Genomic DNA, 18,926 nt, shown 5'->3' with positions numbered 1-18,926 from the left:
GAGAGCATCTGATTGGTTATGATGTGATGAGAAACTATAGTGTGAGGTGATGTGAATAAAACTGTTGATCCATTTCAGCAGAAGTAAAAACTACAAGCGTTACATGTTCATACCAGATTTATATCTGTCGCTGTTTTAGAGAACACTAGCTTATAGATATCCTAAAAATGTATAATACTGATACTAACATCTATAAAACTTTATTTTAATTTCATGGGACCTTTAAAAACTAAAAATGAGCTACAGAGAAGCTAAAAAGAGTCATACAAATTAGTTTAATGATGTGGCTGAAAACACTTTGGGCTGTTACTGCTTTTAGTAGTTTCCTTTCCATTCATTTGCTTGATGTTCCCAGATGAAAGCTCACAGTTGGCAATGTTATCCCACAGTTCCACCTCATGCCCTGTGACAGACACATTCTTTACCTTCTCCATCTCCTTTCCTGCCCTCCCACCATTTCCCTTTGCTGTCCCCTGTTCCTCCAGCTGTCCCGCTGTGTCTCTCTCATTTCTGTCTCTCTCTCTTTCCCTCTCTTTCTGGTCTCTTTGCTGTCTCCCCTGCCTGTGTCCCCTGGCTCCAGAGTCCATGATCCTGCTGGGTTCGATCGAGCGCTCTCAGCTTCAGTCGCTGCTCTCTCAGCAGCTCGGCCGGCCCCGCAGGCTGGAGTATCTGAGAGAGCGAGCACAGGACAACGGCACCCATGTGCCCACCTTCACACCGGATTCACCTCCCAAGGCTGGCCGCGGCGTACGTTTCCTGGTAGGAGCCCTACTTAGAGCATTAGTTAAAAGGCAGAGTTAAAAGGGATCTGAAGCAGTAACTGATGTTAGATGACATGCATTATAATTATATGATCTATGAAACCCTTTTTTTTACAACAGGGTAAAAACATTTAAGATAATGTTCTCATTTTCCTTAAGCTTAGTCTCTATTTCAGAGGTTGCAACAGTGGAATGAACCACCAACTATTCCAGCTTGTTTTACGCAGCAGAGAATCTTCCAGCTACAACCCAGTACTAGGGAACAACCACACACACTCATTCTCACACACACTCATACACTATGGCCAATTTAGTTTATTCAATTCACCTATAGCGCATGTCTTTAGACTGTGGGGGAAACCGGAGCTCCCGGAGGAATCCCACGCTAACACAGGGAGAACATGCAAACTCCACATAGAAACGACAACTGGCCCGGCCGGGACTCAAACCAGCAACCTTCTTGCTGTGTGGCGATTGTGCTAACCACCGAGCCACCTTAAAAAAAATAACTATGACTTACTATTATTTTGCAATCCTAAGTTAACATCTCACAATTCTGACTTTTATCCCCAGAATTTAAATTGTACTTCTTGCAATTCTTGCTTAAAACATTTCAGACTTTATTCTCAGACTTTGCGACTCTGATAGTCTTGTTAAAACAGTTTATAGTTTACAATTCTTACTTTATTTCTCTCCGTTCTAATTTTTCTTGCCATTCTGAGTTAATATCTTGCAATTATTTCTCAAAATTGCAAAGTCTGTTTTTAGTAATTGTAAACTTCACAGGCTGTCTAATAATTCTGTATTTATTTGTTTACTCATCCACATAGAGTAAATGTTATTGATGATTAAACTATAAAGGATGTACTAATATTAACATTTGACAGCTAATTGTTAATCACAAATAATTTTCATGTTATGGGTTTTAACAAATATATTTGTAATGTATACTATTTATAGTATATACTACTGTATATATGCTTAAAAAGCATTACATATTCTCAAAGTGATCTTAAGCATCACAACAGTATAAAAAGTAGTCTGAAATTCACATTTCTTTTCGAAATTTTTAAATAATAATTTAGCGATTCTTTTTAGAATTTTATTTTTATGGCAAATTACAGTAAAAAAAGACAACAAAAAAAACGTTCATATGTGAAAAACTACAATTTTACAATCTGTGTCACACAATACACTCTACTTTGAACTTGGGGAATAAAGAAATCAATTTGCTTGAGCAAGGACCCCTGATTAATAAACAGACTAAGCTGAAAAGAAAATGAATGACTGACGACTTGGTCTATATTTGACAATAAAACATGCTCTTGGATATGTTTCCTAATAATGTAGCAATTTGATTGTTTTCATTGTACTTGACAGAATGAAAATTAAATGAGAATGTTGCTTGAAATAAAGTAAAAATAAAAAATAGATATTATTCATTACTCTTTTAATAATAATTTAAATTTTGTAATTAAATGTACTGAAATGCTAAAGATGTTTTCTGGAACTCAGAGGTGTCGAACTGCCATTCACTGTGTTCTATTTGCGGGTCCCTCTTTGAGGGGCATTTGATTATAATTTGTTTTCTACCACCTGTATTTTGTTGTATAAACTCATTTCCATGGCTTACACATTATAATGATGGTGTAAATATGATCAATTTGCTAATATTCGATTCAAATTGTCGCATTTAATACATTTACATTTTCCCCATATTCATGTTAAGATTTGTATTAAAAAATCTGCATTAGTAAAATTTTACTGCTGGCTAAATTGAACATGATATTTTCCCCCCTCTTTGTTGTAGTTTAACAAGAAAAAGAAAGATATTGAGAAGAACAATTGCCAGTGAAGTCAGTAAAGTTACCCAATCTGCTTTCTGCTGTTCTTGCAATCTCTTAAACTTGATTGGGACAGAATAATCATAATAATCATTATGCCTATTATTAAATTGTAGTATTTTCATAGCAGTTTAACCTAGAACTATTTAATATGTACAACAAAAACAAAACAGAAAGAAGGAGCTTTGACTGTATATACTCTGGGGAAGAGTGTATCAGTTACATCAGTTTTCTGGTGTACTTGACTGTTAAAGCGGCCCTCCTATGAATTGTCAGTCACTGATATGGCCCTTCACCAATTTGAGTTTGAGACCCTTGCTGTAACCCAATGGTTTCCATGTGGTAAATGAATGCAGTGAATGCTCATTTAATTTAACATTTTGACAGCTAATTGTAAATGTGAAAGTATGGATTAGATGTTTTAACATAGAAAATTGCTATTTATATGATCTACACAAGGGGTTCTCAAGCTCAGTCCTGGAGGGCTGGTGTCCTGCAGATTTTAGCTCCAACTTGCCTCAACACACCTGCAAGGATGTTTCTAGAAAGCCTAGTAAAGCTGCGGTCACACTGGGCTTTTCCTCCCATACACTTCCATTCATACGCACGCAAATGCGTCAGACCAGAAACGCAGGGTCATGCGTCAAGTTTCACAGGTTGCTGAGGTGCAAAGTTCAAGCTTGGTGAACTCTGACCTGCAAAATTGCATGACTTGACTGCGTGAGACCAATCAAGGATCAAAACATGACCTCTTTTCGCCCCTTTTAGCAGCATCACACAACAGAATGTCGCACGCTGAGCTAAAATCTGCAGGACACCAGACCAGGACTGAGTTTGGTAACCCCTGCTTTACACTATATTTGCCTAAAACACTTGATACATTCATTCATTTTCCTTCGGCGTAGTCCCTTTATTTTATCAGGGTTCACCACCGTGGAATGAACCGCCAATTTATCCAGCATATGTTTTACATAGTGGATGTTCTTCCAGCCGCAACCCAGTACTGGGGAAATAGTAGATAAATTATAATAATATTTTTTAGAAACATTTATTTTAAACTGTAATTACTTTCATTTTACTTGACAGAATCAAAATCAGATGGTGTAGAACAGGGGTCACCAATCCTGGTCCTGGAGGGCCGGTGTCCCTGCAGGATTTAGCTCCAACTTACCTCAACACACCTGCCTGGATGTTTCAAGTATACCTAGTAAGACCTTGATTAGCTTGTTCAGGTGTGTTTGATTAGGGTTGGAGCTAAAATCTGCAGGACACCGGCCCTCCAGGAACAAGTTTGGTGACCACTGGTGTAGAAGGTTGCTTCAATAAATATTTAAATAAAATACAGAGTTTAAATGGACTTATGTGCAACAGTTTTATTCCAATTTTCCCCAAGGCAGTGGTTTTCACGTTAGCTAATGCGTGGGATGGAGAATGAGATTTGCAGAGAATGAGGAGTAGGAGTGGGACATTTTCCATAATTAAGGACAATCGGTCTGTTTAGTTTGGCTTCAGAAGACTCAGAATACAGCGTGAGTCACATGCTGGTCTCATTTTTTATGATTCATTTATATTGTATGTTTACAGCTAAGCGTTTACTAAGAGTTTTCGCAGATCTACATACATATATATAACTCAGAACAGCATGCAGGCTGTAATAAACAACTTTCAGTTTTGGGTAGTTCTTTAATTATGCTCAATGTTAGACTGACATTGTTTTTGGAGTCTGCGGCTCCCAGCTGTATTCCTTAGGAAGAACAAAGGATTGTCAGATCACCGTCAGCTATATTTTTCATGTTTTCCGTTTCATCCCAAAGAATTCCTTCCCAGCAGGCTGTCAGTTAGACAGCTGGGAGTATGTGAAGTCTGCTTTAGTTATGTACCTTGCTAATAAGTGGATCTAACAGACTGTTTTCCTCCAGATCTCCACTGAAGAGTCCTCCTACAGCCCCACGTTGACTAACTCCCAGATCCCCCTCAAGTCTGCTCTGAAGACGGTGTCTGCAATCAGCAACACAGACTCACTCAACAGTGTGTATATAGCACTTACTCACACGTTCAACTCCCACTCATGTATGGTGTGTTGCGAACTGTCTGCGACCCCCTGGTACGGACCCATCTTGTGCTAATCTAATCACTCCTCTTCTGCAGGCTCTCCAAACCTCTCCTGCGGGGAACCTGTGAAGGAGCTAGTGGAGGTATGATGGCTCTCTAGGGATCGCGGGTGAAATGCAGCACTTATGTAGCTGTTGATTGAACAGGTGTCCAGAGATTGAATATGGAATGAGAGACATAAGAGGAACAATCTCTTGAACAAAAAAAAAAAAGAAAACAGCCTCACAGTTATCTTGAACGTCTTGTTTGAACGAGTTTTTTGATGTTTCAGTGCTCGTCTTTAGGCTTTGTTCAGACTTCATTCTTTTTGGTTGTCTGCTGTTTGAGCAGTTTTGACAGATTTGAATCTGGGCCCATATTTTTATCAAGCTTCAGAGAATTACTCATCAGAACAGAGCTACAAATTGACTAGAGAGAAAGACTATCTTGACTCAAAGTTACTTGCTTGTTTAAAATTGACTTTTTATGTGTCAGTTTCAGAGGTGATTTCAATGCAATTCATGTTTATTTCTATAGCGCATTTACAATGTAGATTGTGTCAAAGCAGCTTAACATGGTTCTAGTAAAGTCTAGATTTCAGAGTTGAAGTTCAGTTCAGTGTGGTTTAAATTTCACTGCTAAAAGTTGAAACACTGAAAAGCAAATCTATGCGCAACTCCACAAGTACCAATCCAAGCAAGCCAGTGGCAACAGTGGCAAGAGGAAAAACTTCACCAATTGACAAAGTGAAGTGTCACAAATGGGATTTTGGATGACAACATAGGCATGGATCAATCAACGAGAAGATTTCTTTTTTCGAGAATATTTTCAGAATAATTATTAGTCAAAAGTCTTCCTAAGAGTTTACATTCAACACATATTTGGTACTAGGGAATAACAGAATATACACTTGATACTGGAAAAGGGAAACAAGAACTCGTTTCCCATCATGTCTTACTTGAACCTTTTAAAACAAAGTGCTTTTAGTGGTGGAGTGACCAACCACAAGTTGCTGACAAATGATTATGGCTAAAAATATACTAAAATCAACCCAGCAGGCACAGGATGTCAGCAGATTTTAGATTGACATTGTACCTCAACGTCGTGCGACGTTGCATTTTGTTTGTGAATGAAAATTGGGTTGATCTCAGAACCTGACGTTGGACATTGACAGATGTTGCATTTTGGTTACTTTCCAATAATATCTAATGATGTTATAGCTTGATGTGGTGTGAAGGTTACTACTATGACATCTTTCAGATGTTGGATTTTGGTTGTCATACCTGATGAATAAATGTCAGTACTTGACGTCAATATGACGTTGGTTGAAGATGTTAGCTCGGCATTGGATTTTGGTCACTTTCCAACACAACCCAAAATCAAGAAAATATCAACGTCATTTCACATCGGTATTGGCAACAAAAATGCAAATTAACTTTATGCGCATAACTGGATTAGCGCATAAAATATATAAATATGCAAATAAAGCAGCGATTCCATCCAACAAGTCAAAGAGGGCAAAACCGTCACTTTCTGATAAACTGGCACCAAATATGAACAGTATAAAAGGAATTTGCTGTGTTAGGAGAAGCTGCTTCAGTCTTTTCTTTATTTAATAAATGACTTGTGCCTCAGAAGGCAACCCTGACACGCAGTAAAGGTGCAGTGGCAGTTGACGCTCTTGATTCTGGAGATAATTAATAATATAATAACACTAATACTAAAACGGTTATGGCGTTTTAGAGTGACCAAAACAACATTTCAAATGCTTTACAATCTGCTCAGCCTGCTAGTTTATCCATTCACACACATTTTTATCATCACATGATCTCATAACAAAAAATTCATACTTGAATTTGTTCAGTAAAAGTGTTTCCATTGTAGTTCATCTGCATCTTATCTTATCTAATAAAAAGTTTATCCCACTCGGTTATGCGCATATGTTTTTTTAAGCGCATTTTTTAAATGAATGCACACCTTCGCTTTTTCATCCATTATAGGAGCCATATTACTTTTCATTTAATTATAATGTTTATTTGATACTGATTGGTTTGGGTTTCACAGTGACGTTTTATGTTTTGGTCACGTGGGCATAATTGGCACCTGCTCGAACATAAAGCGCGTGCACAATCACACAGGTGATGAGGAGAGAAGGAGAGTGGGGTAGCCGTATTTTTTGTTGACCGCAAACAGCCACGCAAACAGCAGCGCAAACAGCCACGCAAACAGCAGCGCAAACAGCCACGCAAACAGCAACGCAAACCAAGCAACGCAAAACTGTATCACAACGGCACACGCAACAATCATCACACCAACGCAATAATCGGCACCATACAAGGTATTCAAAGACACAAATTGCTGTATTGTTTTTTCATGCTTCAAGTTACATAAAGTTTTCCATATAACATCTTGGGCTCAGTGTCTCTGTCTAAAGCCACCAGCGCGTCACAAATATAAAGGACCCTCACTGCCTCTCGAGCGACTTATAGGAGGCATCAGGAAGTCGCAATATTTTGTCAACAAAAAACGGCATCTTATCAGGAAAATCATCGCTCGCAAAATCAGCGCACAGACGAATCAGGAAGACGCCAAGTAAGTGATGCGATTGCAAACCAAATGGGCCACGTCATGTGTTCGTTTTCATAGGACAGATAAGTTTATCTGTGGATATATGTGTGGATGAGGAATCTGGTTGGCATTGGTGCATGTTAAAGTTGTTTGGAATGCAAATCGGATGCGCGAGGTCGCGCGACTTACTTTGGTGTCTGTAGGAAGTCTGCACTTTGCGGCTTGTTTGTGTGATGCCGTGATGTTGTTTGGAAGGAAAATGAACTGCTGTTGAATTGAATCGAATCGTTTGAGCGTGTTCAAACGTTGCATTGTGTTTGGATGTTGTGATTCACTGAACACTGAATCAAAAGAGTCACTATGAGTCAAACTGGTGGTACCCCGTGCTCGGTTGAAGAGATGGGAAAGAAAAGGGAAAGCAAACTCACTCAAAAGGCCTTGCTGAATAAAATTGAGAGATTGCAATGTGAACGTAAACGTGCTGTTGATAAAATCAAAGGGTTGATACCAAAAATGAAAGAATATATGAAACAAAAGGCAAACATCCTTCAAATAAAGCAATGTTTAATGACTTTAAACACAATGTGTGAGAGTGCTGTTAATGCACATGATGAACTTATGCCATTACTTCCTGAGGATGAATTTCTTAAACAAAAGGAATGGGTTTTAAGCATAATGAATTACAGCAGTGTGTTTCAAAACCAAACTGAGCAATGGATCAGTGAAACTGAGCAAACCCAGGGTGTTTCACAGAATGCAACAGAAATGAACGAAAATGTGATTTCTGCAAAATCAAATGAAGTTGAAAATGAGGATGAAATTAATCCACGTGATAGTGTCTCAAACATAAGCTGTAACAAATCATCACTGTCAAAACATTCTTCAACCTCATCTGCACGTTTAAAAGCCCAAGCTGAGTTGGCTGCTTTAGCCATGAAGAAAAAATTATTAGAAGAAAGACATGCACTGGAAGAAGAGGAGGAAAAGTTGCGTAAAAGGAAAGAAAGATTGCAACTGGATGCTGAAATTGCAGGAGAACAGGCAAAACTTGAGGTTCTCAAAACACACAGTACAACAACAAGCGTGATACTGACATCAAATGTTTCAGATGGGATGAACTCTTATGTGGCAAAACAGTCTAAACAACCACTCAATGTTGATGCAGGTGAATTTATTCCATCAGATTCAAATAAGGAGAGAAATTTAGGAGCTAAACCCAAAGTCAAGCTTACTCCAGTGTTGGACAATATAACTCCATCAAACATCATTGACCCACCATTTTCGCAAAACCACCTGAATTCTTTCGACATGCAAGATTCAAAAGGACCACATGATTTCAATACAGATATTTTCATGGATTCGGAAACCAAAAATTGTGTTCTTGGTCTCATGAAGAAACAGAACGAGGTAACAACACTGTTGATGCAGCAACAGGGGCTTTCAGCTTTACCAAAAAGAGAAATACCCATATTTGATGGTGACCCACTGAAATACCACTCTTTTATTAGAGCTTTTGAGAATGGTATTGAGAAAAATATAAATGACAACTGTGACCGTTTGTATTTCTTGGAGCAATATACAAGGGGCCATGCTAAAGCACTTGTGGGGAGCTGTCATTATATGAATCCAGATCGAGGATATTTGAAAGCAAAAACTTTGTTGAAGGAACAGTTTGGGGACGAACAGAAAGTGGCCTCTGCTTATATGGACAAAGCCCTTTTATGGTCTCCAATTAAAACCGAGGATGTGAAGGCTCTGCAGGATTTCAGTTTCTTTCTCAGAGGCTGTTGTAATGCAATGGAGGATGTGCAGTATCTTCATGACTTAGACATGCCTTTTAATATGTTGTGTATTATTAAAAAACTTCCATATAAACTCAGAGATCGATGGAGGAGCCAGGTTTGTGAGCTGCAGGAAAGAAATAACCAGAGAGTTAAGTTCAAAGACATTGCTGATTTCATTGAGAAGCAAGTGAAAATACTCACAGATCCGGTGTTTGGCAACATACAAGACACTACATCAGTAAGTGGAAATAAAGGAATGAACAAACTTAAGTCACAATATCGATCAGGAAACAAAGGAATCAGCTTTGCGACCAGTGTGGGCGCTGTGGAAAGTAAATGTCAGTCTGAAAAGAAAAGGAAGGAAATTATAACAACAGATAAGAAAGTGTGTATGTGCTGTGGAGGAGGACACACCCTAGATATGTGTGTACAGCTGGGGAAGATGGTACACGAGAAGAAGATAGGCTTCTTGAGGGAAAATGGTATATGTTTTGGCTGTTTGTGTACAGGAGGACACATCAGTAAAAATTGCCGTAAAAGGATTTCCTGTTCAAAGTGTAACCTTAAGCATCCTACAGTACTTCATAGGGAACCTGCACATGTTACTGAGCAGACTGAGAGGAACACAGTGGTGCCTGTTGACAACATGCTGGTGTCAAGTGGTCTTACAGGGGCTGGAGATGAGGACTGCAAGCTACCCATAGTACCGGTTCAGGTAAAATCTAATAAAGGAAGCAAAATTATTAATACCTATGCATTTTTGGACCAAGGGAGCACTGCAGTGTTTTGTACAGAGAACTTGATGCACAAGCTTCACCTTACAGGAAGGAAGGGGCGTATTCTTCTACGAACCATGGGGCAGGAGAAGGTTGTGAGTAGCAACATTATATCTGGTTTGGAGGTTGCAGCTCTGGAAGGAGATCGTTTTCTTGAGCTGCCAAAAGTTTATACACAAGAGTCCATGCCAGTGCACCGAGGAAATATTCCAACTAATAGGGATATTAAAAGATGGTCTTACTTAAAACACATTCATTTACCTCAGATCGATTCCGAAATAGAACTCCTGATAGGAACCAATGTCCCTAAAGCACTGGAACCATTACAAGTGGTATGCAGTGTAAATGATGGACCATATGCCATTAGAACCATGTTGGGCTGGACTGTTAATGGACCACTGATGGGAGACAGTGGAGAAAGGGTTAACTGGAAACAGCCCCTGGTAATGGTTAATAGAGTGTCAGCTGTAAATCTGGATGAGATTTGGCACCAACAGTTTAAAACTGACTTCCCTGAAAACAGTCTCGATGATTATGCTGGTATGTCAAGAGAAGATCAAAAATTCCTAGAACTAGTGAGTAATTCAGTAAAACATGTGAATGGGCACTACCAAGTTGCATTACCATTAAGGAGCATTGACGTCAGCATGCCAAAAAACAAGAACATTGTCGAACAGCGTTTGCATCATCTGAAAAGGAGGTTTCAGAAAGATTCATTATTTCATGCTGAATATAACAACTTTATGAATGATCTGCTTCTTAAAGATTATGCTGAGAAGGTGCCTGTAGAGGAACTAGACCGCAGTGATGGAAAGGTATGGTATATACCACACCATGGAGTGTTTCATCCCACCAAGGGAAAGATGAGAGTTGTGTTTGACTGTGCAGCGAGTTATCAAGGAACATCGTTGAATGCTCAGCTCTTACAGGGCCCAGATCTTACGAGTTCTTTGATAGGAGTCATGACTCGTTTTAGAAAGGAACCAGTAGTAATCATGGCTGATGTTGAATCCATGTTTTACCAGGTACGGGTCTCTTCGGATTACTCAGACCTGCTTAGGTTTCTTTGGTGGCCTAATGGAGATGTGGAACAACAACCTGTTGAATACCGTATGAAGGTGCATTTGTTTGGGGCAGCATCATCACCTAGTTGTGCCAATTATGCCCTCAGAAGGTGTGCAGAGGATTATGGATGTCACTACAGTGAGAATGCTGTAGACAAATTATCGAACTCTTTTTATATAGATGACTGCCTTGTGTCAGTTGTTACAGAGAAGGAAGCAGTGTCACTTTACCAGGAGCTGGTTTCTCTGTGTGCCAGGGGTGGGTTTTCCCTCACAAAATGGATAACCAACAGGCCTGGTGTATTGGAAGCTATCCCTGAAAGTCACAGAGCAAGAGGCATGGAAGGGTTAAACATGGAGTTGGATTCATTACCTGTGGAGAGAGTGCTGGGTTTGGAATGGTGCATAAAATCAGACTGTTTTAAGTTCAAGATTGTACTAAAGGATAGACCACTCACCAGAAGAGGAATTCTCTCTACTATCAGTTCAATTTATGACCCTTTGGGAATGCTAAGCCCTGTCATTTTAACAGCAAAGAAAATTCTGAGAGATTTGTGCAGGAGAGAAATTGGCTGGGATGACACTGTGCCGGAGTCCGTGTCAAAGGATTGGCTGAAATGGCTGCAGCAGCTGCATTTGTTGGATGTGTTTAAGGTGGACCGATGTGTGAAACCATCATGCTTTGGAGATGTTGTTACAGCCCAGTTACACCATTTCAGTGATGCCAGTCAGGATGGGTATGGAACAGTGTCTTACCTGTTGCTGAAGAACCAGCATTCAGTAATGCACAGTGCTTTCATCATGGGGAAGGCAAGAGTGGCTCCGTTAAAATCCGTAACCATCCCTAGAATGGAGCTTATTGCTGCTACCATGGCCAGTCGCATGGACATTCTTTGGAGGAAAGAGATGCATATGGATCTTTTGGATTCTGTGTTTTGGACGGACAGTACATCTGTGCTCAAATACATCCGAAATGAAACCTCACGATTCAAAGTTTTCGTTTCTAATCGGGTCTCTCAAATCCTGAAAGTTTCCAGTCCTGAGCAGTGGAGGTATGTGGACACTGCAAGCAATCCAGCTGATATGGCATCTAGAGGTGTTAAGGTGGATGTGTTTATTCAAAACACTACATGGGTGTCAGGGCCTCACTTTCTTTTACATCCGGAGAGTGAGTGGCCTGTAAACAAGGAGGACGTCAACTACCTTTCATCTGAAGACCCCGAGGTCAAAAATGTTGCTGCAACAAACGTTACACAACTCAAAGAAGATCCAGTCACTTACCTGATCAAGTATTTTTCTTCCTGGACACGCCTTAAGAAATCTGTAGCATGGTTCTTGAGGATCAAGGACTGGCTCATGTCTTGTTTAAAGGAAACAAGGCACTTTCATCAGACCGTTGTACAGTCTGGCAACAATGCACAGCAGAGCTCCTCCGTGGCAGAGGAGATTGATTATTTTAAAAGGACAAGCAGTAAACTTACAGTGGAGGACTTGGACCGGGCTGAGCTTGCCATCATTAAATTCTGTCAGGGACAGAGATTTCCTGAAGAGCTAGCCAGTCTGGAGAAAGGGCAACATATTAAAATATCCAGTCACCTCCATAAACTCTGTCCACAGCTGCAAGATGGAATCCTGAGAGTTGGTGGTCGTCTCTGTAGGTTGGCTATGCCTGTGGAAGTTAAACACCCTATAATATTAACAAAAGATCTTCACATTTCAGAACTCTTGCTGAGACATATCCATCAGGAAGTGGGGCATGGTGGACGGAACCATATGCTGTCCAAATTGAGGGAGAAGTACTGGATAACTGGTGTCAGTGTAGCCATAAGGAAAGTACTGTCCAAATGCATCGTCTGTCGCCGTCTAAATGCTCTGCCAGTTTACCAGCAAATGGCAGACTTGCCACACGAAAGAATAGTCCCAGATGAACCACCATTTACTCGAGTGGGAGTGGACTATTTTGGACCTTTTGAGGTTAAGAGCCGAAGGAGCATGGTAAAGCGGTATGGGGTTATATTTACCTGTCTTGCCATCAGAGCTGTACACCTTGAGGTTGCTCCATCATTGGATACAGACTCATTCATTAATGCACTCAGGCGTTTCATTTCCAGAAGGGGACAGGTGCGAGAGATCCGTTCAGATAACGGAACTAATTTTGTAGGTGCAGAACGTGAGTTGAAAGCTGCCATTAAACAGTGGAACCAGGGGCAGATCAATGATCTTTTGCTGCAGAAGGGAATCAGATGGAGTTTTAACCCACCGGCTGGCTCTCATCATGGAGGATCATGGGAGAGGTTAATAAGATCAGTGCGTAAAGTCCTTAATTCAATGTTTAAGGTGCAAAACCTGGATGAAGAAGGTCTTCACACAGTGCTCTGTGAGATTGAAGCCATCATCAACAGCCGTCCAATCACCAAGGCTTCCATGGATCCAAATGACCTGGAAGCACTAACCCCAAACCACTTGTTGCAGTTAAAGACTTCACCATCCTTACCCCCAGGGTTGTTCCAACCGACAGACATGTATGCACTTAGGAGGTGGAAACAGGTACAATACATGTCCGATCTATTCTGGAAGAGATGGGTTAAGGAATACTTACCTCAGCTACAGGAGCGTCAGAGATGGATTGGAGTTAAGAGGAACCTCGTTGTGGGAGATCTTGTGATCATTATGGACAGCACAGCTCCTAGAAATTCTTGGCCAACAGGTCGAGTGATCCAAACCTTCCCAGACCGAAGAGGATTTGTCCGTCAAGTACGGATTAAAACAAAAACCAGCTGTTTGGAAAGACCTATTACCAAGGTCTGTTTGCTGCAGGAGGCTGAGTTTGATTAAATATGAACTACAGTTAAATTATTTTCTTTTTTTTTTGATAATTCCTTTTGTGGATTATTTTTTTTGCTTTTTTGTGGATTTTGCCATTAGGACACAAAGAAGAAAAGTATGGACATTTTACTGTTGGACTTTACAGTTGAACTTTTGTGTGTTTGATTTATGTCTCCTATCTGTAATTTTGGATAATTATTATGTGGTGATCTAATAATTAGGGGCTGGTGTATAGGAGCCATATTACTTTTCATTTAATTATAATGTTTATTTGATACTGATTGGTTTGGGTTTCACAGTGACGTTTTATGTTTTGGTCACGTGGGCATAATTGGCACCTGCTCGAACATAAAGCGCGTGCACAATCACACAGGTGATGAGGAGAGAAGGAGAGTGGGGTAGCCGTATTTTTTGTTGACCGCAAACAGCCACGCAAACAGCAGCGCAAACAGCCACGCAAACAGCAGCGCAAACAGCCACGCAAACAGCAACGCAAACCAAGCAACGCAAAACTGTATCACAACGGCACACGCAACAATCATCACACCAACGCAATAATCGGCACCATACAAGGTATTCAAAGACACAAATTGCTGTATTGTTTTTTCATGCTTCAAGTTACATAAAGTTTTCCATATAACATCTTGGGCTCAGTGTCTCTGTCTAAAGCCACCAGCGCGTCACAAATATAAAGGACCCTCACTGCCTCTCGAGCGACTTATAGGAGGCATCAGGAAGTCGCAATATCCATCATTTATCCTAAATGCGCCTAAAAATAGGTTGATGGAATTGTAGCTATTGTCCTTAGATGCTGGCGACCTAAATCTAACCTCATAGTAACATCTATTGATGTTGTGTGTCTGCTGGGAAGAAATCTACTCAATGATTGGTCCATGCCTATGTCCATTCCTATATCAAACCTCTAAAACTGACACTTACAGTAGGATTTACTCCTAAACTTCACTTAAACTATGACTGGGATGTACCGTATGATAAGTCATTTTTAAGCACTGCTTTGAGCCAAGATTTTTTTTTTTACTCTCCAGTCAATTTTAGCACTTGTTATGAGTAATTTTCAGAACTTTTGTGAAATACAGGTGCAGACATTTCAATTAAAAGCAGATTTCATGTCTTTTTGTTAACTGTTTGTGCTGCAGTAATTCTAATTTTTCCTGCTTTGCTCATATTTAGAATTTTTTTATCAAAATTAAGTACAAATTAGAGGCCAGAAACAAACAAACATTCTGAAGAAAGAAGCTAATGCATTTACACTGTCCAAATACGCTGTGTTCCACACAATGCATTCATGTCATTCAGGTTAGCTTAATCGTTTTTAGCAAGTTTAAGTGGACTGAACAAAAAAAAATTAAGTTGTCCCCCCAAAAGACTTAAGAGTTGTGTTGTTTCAATTTTAAATGAGTAGTTTGAATGAGCAGCAAAAGTCATTTTTGAGTGTAGGTTAATGCTCACAATAAAGATTGTTTCTAATTTTGGTGTCTCACCAGTGACGATGTACAGCCATATTGCACTGCTACAAATGTAATATTGCGCTTATACAACAGTTTGGTAGCATAATCGTGTATAAAAAAAGAAAATCAAACACAGAGAGTCTCAAAAACCCTTTTGTTCAAGGAACTACTTTCTTCCCCCATTCATTTACATCTGCAGCTGATGTCAGAACAGCAGAAACTGTTGCTACTTTAACCAAACATCACTTTAGAGATAGTATTTGAATGATTCTCTAGCTTAATGTCTAAAGTGATGACACATTTTAAGATTTAACAGCATGAAATGAAAAGAGTTTCTTATTACTTACTAATAACAAACATCCAGACAGCATCCATGCTGCTAGGAGTAACATTTTAAAGAATATGTCAATATGCCCTTTTAATGACAAAAAATTATAAAAAATTATTGCTGGATTAAAGAAAGCATCTGATCACAGCAATAGATATATGTTTGAACCAGATCTACAATTCATCAGTGGAAATACCACAAGCTGAAAAACATTTTTGGAAAATTTATTCTTAAGATTTTTTTTAAAAAATTTGGCACCAGATTTGAAAAGCAAATGAATCTGTTTCTGAGTTTCCCCCTAATGATCAAATAGTCTCCTGCAGGACTTCTCTTATCTAGCGACATCTGTTGACCAGCGCAAAGTGAGCGTCCTTTCAGCCTGGCATTAACATGGGATTTCGGCTGCTGTATATTTATTTGTCCTACTCCCCTTTCTGCTATTCTCACTGGAGGACCTGTGGCTCAAACAATGTCCCTTGATAATAGTGAATGTTGAAGGTGCAGCTGTTCGGGGAGTGCTGCGTTAGAGTTGCATTAACAGTCCCTTTTCTGTCTGTTCTATCTGGAAGAGCAATGCTGGCCCCATGGCTCCTAAGAGGAGCAGGAGGCCCAAGCGCGTGAAGATACCCATGGCGGTAAGAACGCAGCCGCAGGGACTCGTTCCTCTCTCGCCCACAAACACATTTCATCGGGGGCAGCAGTGGCACAGGCAATACGGCCTTTCCAACTCAAGAGGCCTTATTGCGTTCTGCCTGTGTGCTCAATTGATACTCTCCGCCAGCTTAGTGCTTCCCCTCTAGGGAACAGGGAACAAGCTGACTCACGAGATGATTCATGCCATGTTATGAAGCTTACATTTGTACCTCATGGGAATGCGTGCGTTTGTGTGACGCATGGTTTGGTTATTGTGGTTTTGGAGATTCGGGAGCCCCGTCCGTTCGCACAAACCAGCCAACGGATGTCAGGAGATGCTGTGGTTGGACCTATTTGTATTGAACAAAGCTTCACAAAGTTGATTCAAGTCCAATTTTCAAACTCTCCGATCAAATTAAGAAGCTCTCAAAAAGCTATTCCCTGTCTTAGTTCTTTATTGCCTTCGTAATGGCATCCAATCTACCTCACCCTCCCATGGGCTGCGTTAAATGTATTGCTTAAGCTTGCTAATGTTTAGTAAAGCTTGAGCCGCTTCGGTAGATTAAATTAGTATGTGGAGCTTGTCTTGTGAACTGAGTGAACTGCATGGTTGTTTATGAGAGAAAAAAACAAACATGTGAAAGACGTGTGTGTGTTTTGTGTCTAATTCTCCACTTGATGTTTTCAGGATACAGCTGATGTTGAAGATGACATGTCAACAGCAGAGGTATTTATACTGTATTTGTCCTTTATCATATTGTTACTGTGTCATGAATGAAGTGAGTCATGTATACTGAGGTATTTTATTGTTTTATTGTAACTGAGGCAAGTTTTAGAATGAATAATTCTGATCTGATGTTTCAATTTAGACATTAACTTTTTTTTGCCAGATTTTTATTATGTTGTGTTTTTTTTTTTTTTTTTTTTTAATTTACAGAAGACATCCACAAAAAATTTATTTAAGGGTAGGAATAGTTTAAATTCCAAAACATATTGTATTGTAAACAAAATCGTTGGCAAGGCAAGTTTACCTATATAGCACATTTCATACACAATGGTAATTCAAAGTGCTTTACATAACCAGGAAAAAAAGAGACATTATAGTAAAACAAGAATAAAAATGATTAGAAACAGATATTAAAGTGTGTTGAAACATATCTTGGAGCACATCTGATCATTTCTGGAAGCTGATTCCAGCAGCGAGGGGCATAGTAGCTGAAGGCAGATTCACCCTGCTTTGACTGAACTCTTGGAATTTCTAAAGGCTTGTATTCAGTGAGCATATCTGTAATGTATTGAGGTCCTAGGCCATTTAGTGATTTATAGATAAGTAATAACACTTTAAAATTCATTCTGTATGTAACTGGGCGCCAATGTAAAGACCTGAGGACAGATTTGATGTGCTCCGATTTTCTGGTTCTGGTCAGAATCCTGGCAGCAGAGTTCTGGATGAGCTGCAACTGTCTGACTGTCTTTTTTGAAGGCCAGTGAGGAGGCCGTTACAGTAATCCACCCTGCTGCTGATAAAAGCATGAACAAGTTTCTCTCTGTCCTCAAGTCCTCACTGGATACAAAGCATCTAATTCTTGCAATGTTTTTGAGATGATAGTATGCTGATTTACTTACTGCTTTGACATGACTACTAAAACTCAGATCTGACTCCAGAATGACACAAAAATGCTTAACCTTATTTTATGTTGTTTGACCTAAGACTGGGTGATATTGCAAAAAAGAATTTATCAGGATATTATGTTTCATATCAATCGATATCGATAATTATTGAAAGTTTTTTTAACAATCTATTTAGGAATATTAGGATCTTTTTAACCACTTTATTTTAATTTACCAACATTACTGAGACAAATATTTTTATTTGTAAAAAAAAAAGAAAGAAAAATATCTGATCTCTTTATAACAAAATAAACATAAGTGTTAAAGAGACTTTTAAACTTGCTAAATAAAATGTTACAAATGCTGAACAATCAAGTAAACTTTAAGATGTGCCCTTTTCATAGAACTCTGTCAACAACACAAATTATGATAATCAAATCTGAGCTTTAAAGTAAAGGAACTATTATATACTTATTGCAACACTACAAATTGTGAAGTTGAATGACTATATAACCCCCTGTGCTAAAAATTCTTTCAGATTGGGAGCTAGTGGCTGGGATGCACAAGAAAAGAAATCAAAAAGCCACTCTGGCGACATCCTTACATGCTATTTTATTTACAGTCTCCTCACTGCTGCTATATAACACTCATTCGCATGTGTTGTTATTCTGACCTGAAGTGACAAACGCAAGTGCATGGTTTCCTTGGCCATGAGCTTTGCGCTCGTGCTGCCCTGGCGTCTTTCATAACTCAGTGACCATTAATCGCTTTCTCAGAGGATGAAAAACGGACAAGTCTTAGCTGCAGCTCCGATACAAGTTTATGAAGTAAACATTAAAAAAGCACTGCAGTGTTTGGATACGCTGTGTTTGTCTGAGGTAATTAGTCTGCCATTATTACAGAAATGTGTATATTCCATACAAAGTGTGAAGCAGATTGGTTAGTTCTACTTACATAAATTGCAGTTCATTTGCTCAATTCTGAAAAGTTCAGATGTTTAAACTAGATTCGGCTGGAAAATGTGCGTGCGTCATATGTGTATGTGTGCACCGCTTGTACGTGCCTCTATTGGAAATGACATACTTACACCCTAAGTTAATTGGCATTGCTTCCAAGGCAAGTGCTCAGCAGCCACATATTAATAAAACCTTTATACTGAAACTACATACCA

At 39.4% G+C, this 18,926-nt stretch overlaps 2 protein-coding genes across 9 annotated transcripts in view; both read left to right on the top strand.

Annotated features, from left to right (window-relative positions):
* Positions 1 to 18,926, top strand: part of clcn2a (chloride channel, voltage-sensitive 2a) — a 165,603-nt gene that overhangs the window by 138,928 nt on the left and 7,749 nt on the right. For 4 of the 7 annotated variants that reach the window (XM_087238592.1, XM_087238591.1, XM_087238590.1 and 1 more), the window contains 4 exons: positions 581 to 759; positions 4,525 to 4,633; positions 4,754 to 4,800; positions 16,833 to 16,871. In XM_087238592.1, coding sequence (XP_087094718.1) covers positions 581 to 759; positions 4,525 to 4,633; positions 4,754 to 4,800; positions 16,833 to 16,871 — 374 coding nt within the window. Of the gene's footprint in view, positions 1 to 580; positions 760 to 4,524; positions 4,634 to 4,753; positions 4,801 to 16,080; positions 16,147 to 16,832; positions 16,872 to 18,926 lie in introns of all 7 variants that reach the window. The other 3 variants (XM_087238588.1, XM_087238593.1, NM_001328709.1) reach the window with 1 other exon arrangement.
* LOC147837059 (uncharacterized) lies at positions 6,821 to 15,603 on the top strand. Of its 2 annotated transcripts, none has more exons than XM_087240638.1 (2): positions 6,821 to 6,903; positions 6,950 to 15,603. In XM_087240638.1, the coding sequence occupies exon 2, from the start codon at positions 7,625 to 7,627 to the stop codon at positions 13,721 to 13,723; it is 6,099 nt and encodes a 2,032-aa protein (XP_087096764.1). In that variant the 5' UTR covers positions 6,821 to 6,903; positions 6,950 to 7,624; the 3' UTR covers positions 13,724 to 15,603. The 2 variants fall into 2 exon arrangements, with proteins under 2 accessions (XP_087096764.1, XP_087096765.1); XM_087240639.1 differs by having other exon boundaries at positions 6,821 to 7,034; positions 7,116 to 15,603.

This window comes from Danio rerio, chromosome 2, assembly GCF_052040795.2.
Source record: "Danio rerio strain M-AB ecotype USA chromosome 2, GRCz13ab, whole genome shotgun sequence".
In the NCBI taxonomy this organism is placed as follows: domain Eukaryota; kingdom Metazoa; phylum Chordata; class Actinopteri; order Cypriniformes; family Danionidae; genus Danio; species Danio rerio.
This window is presented reverse-complemented; position numbering and strand designations above follow the sequence as displayed.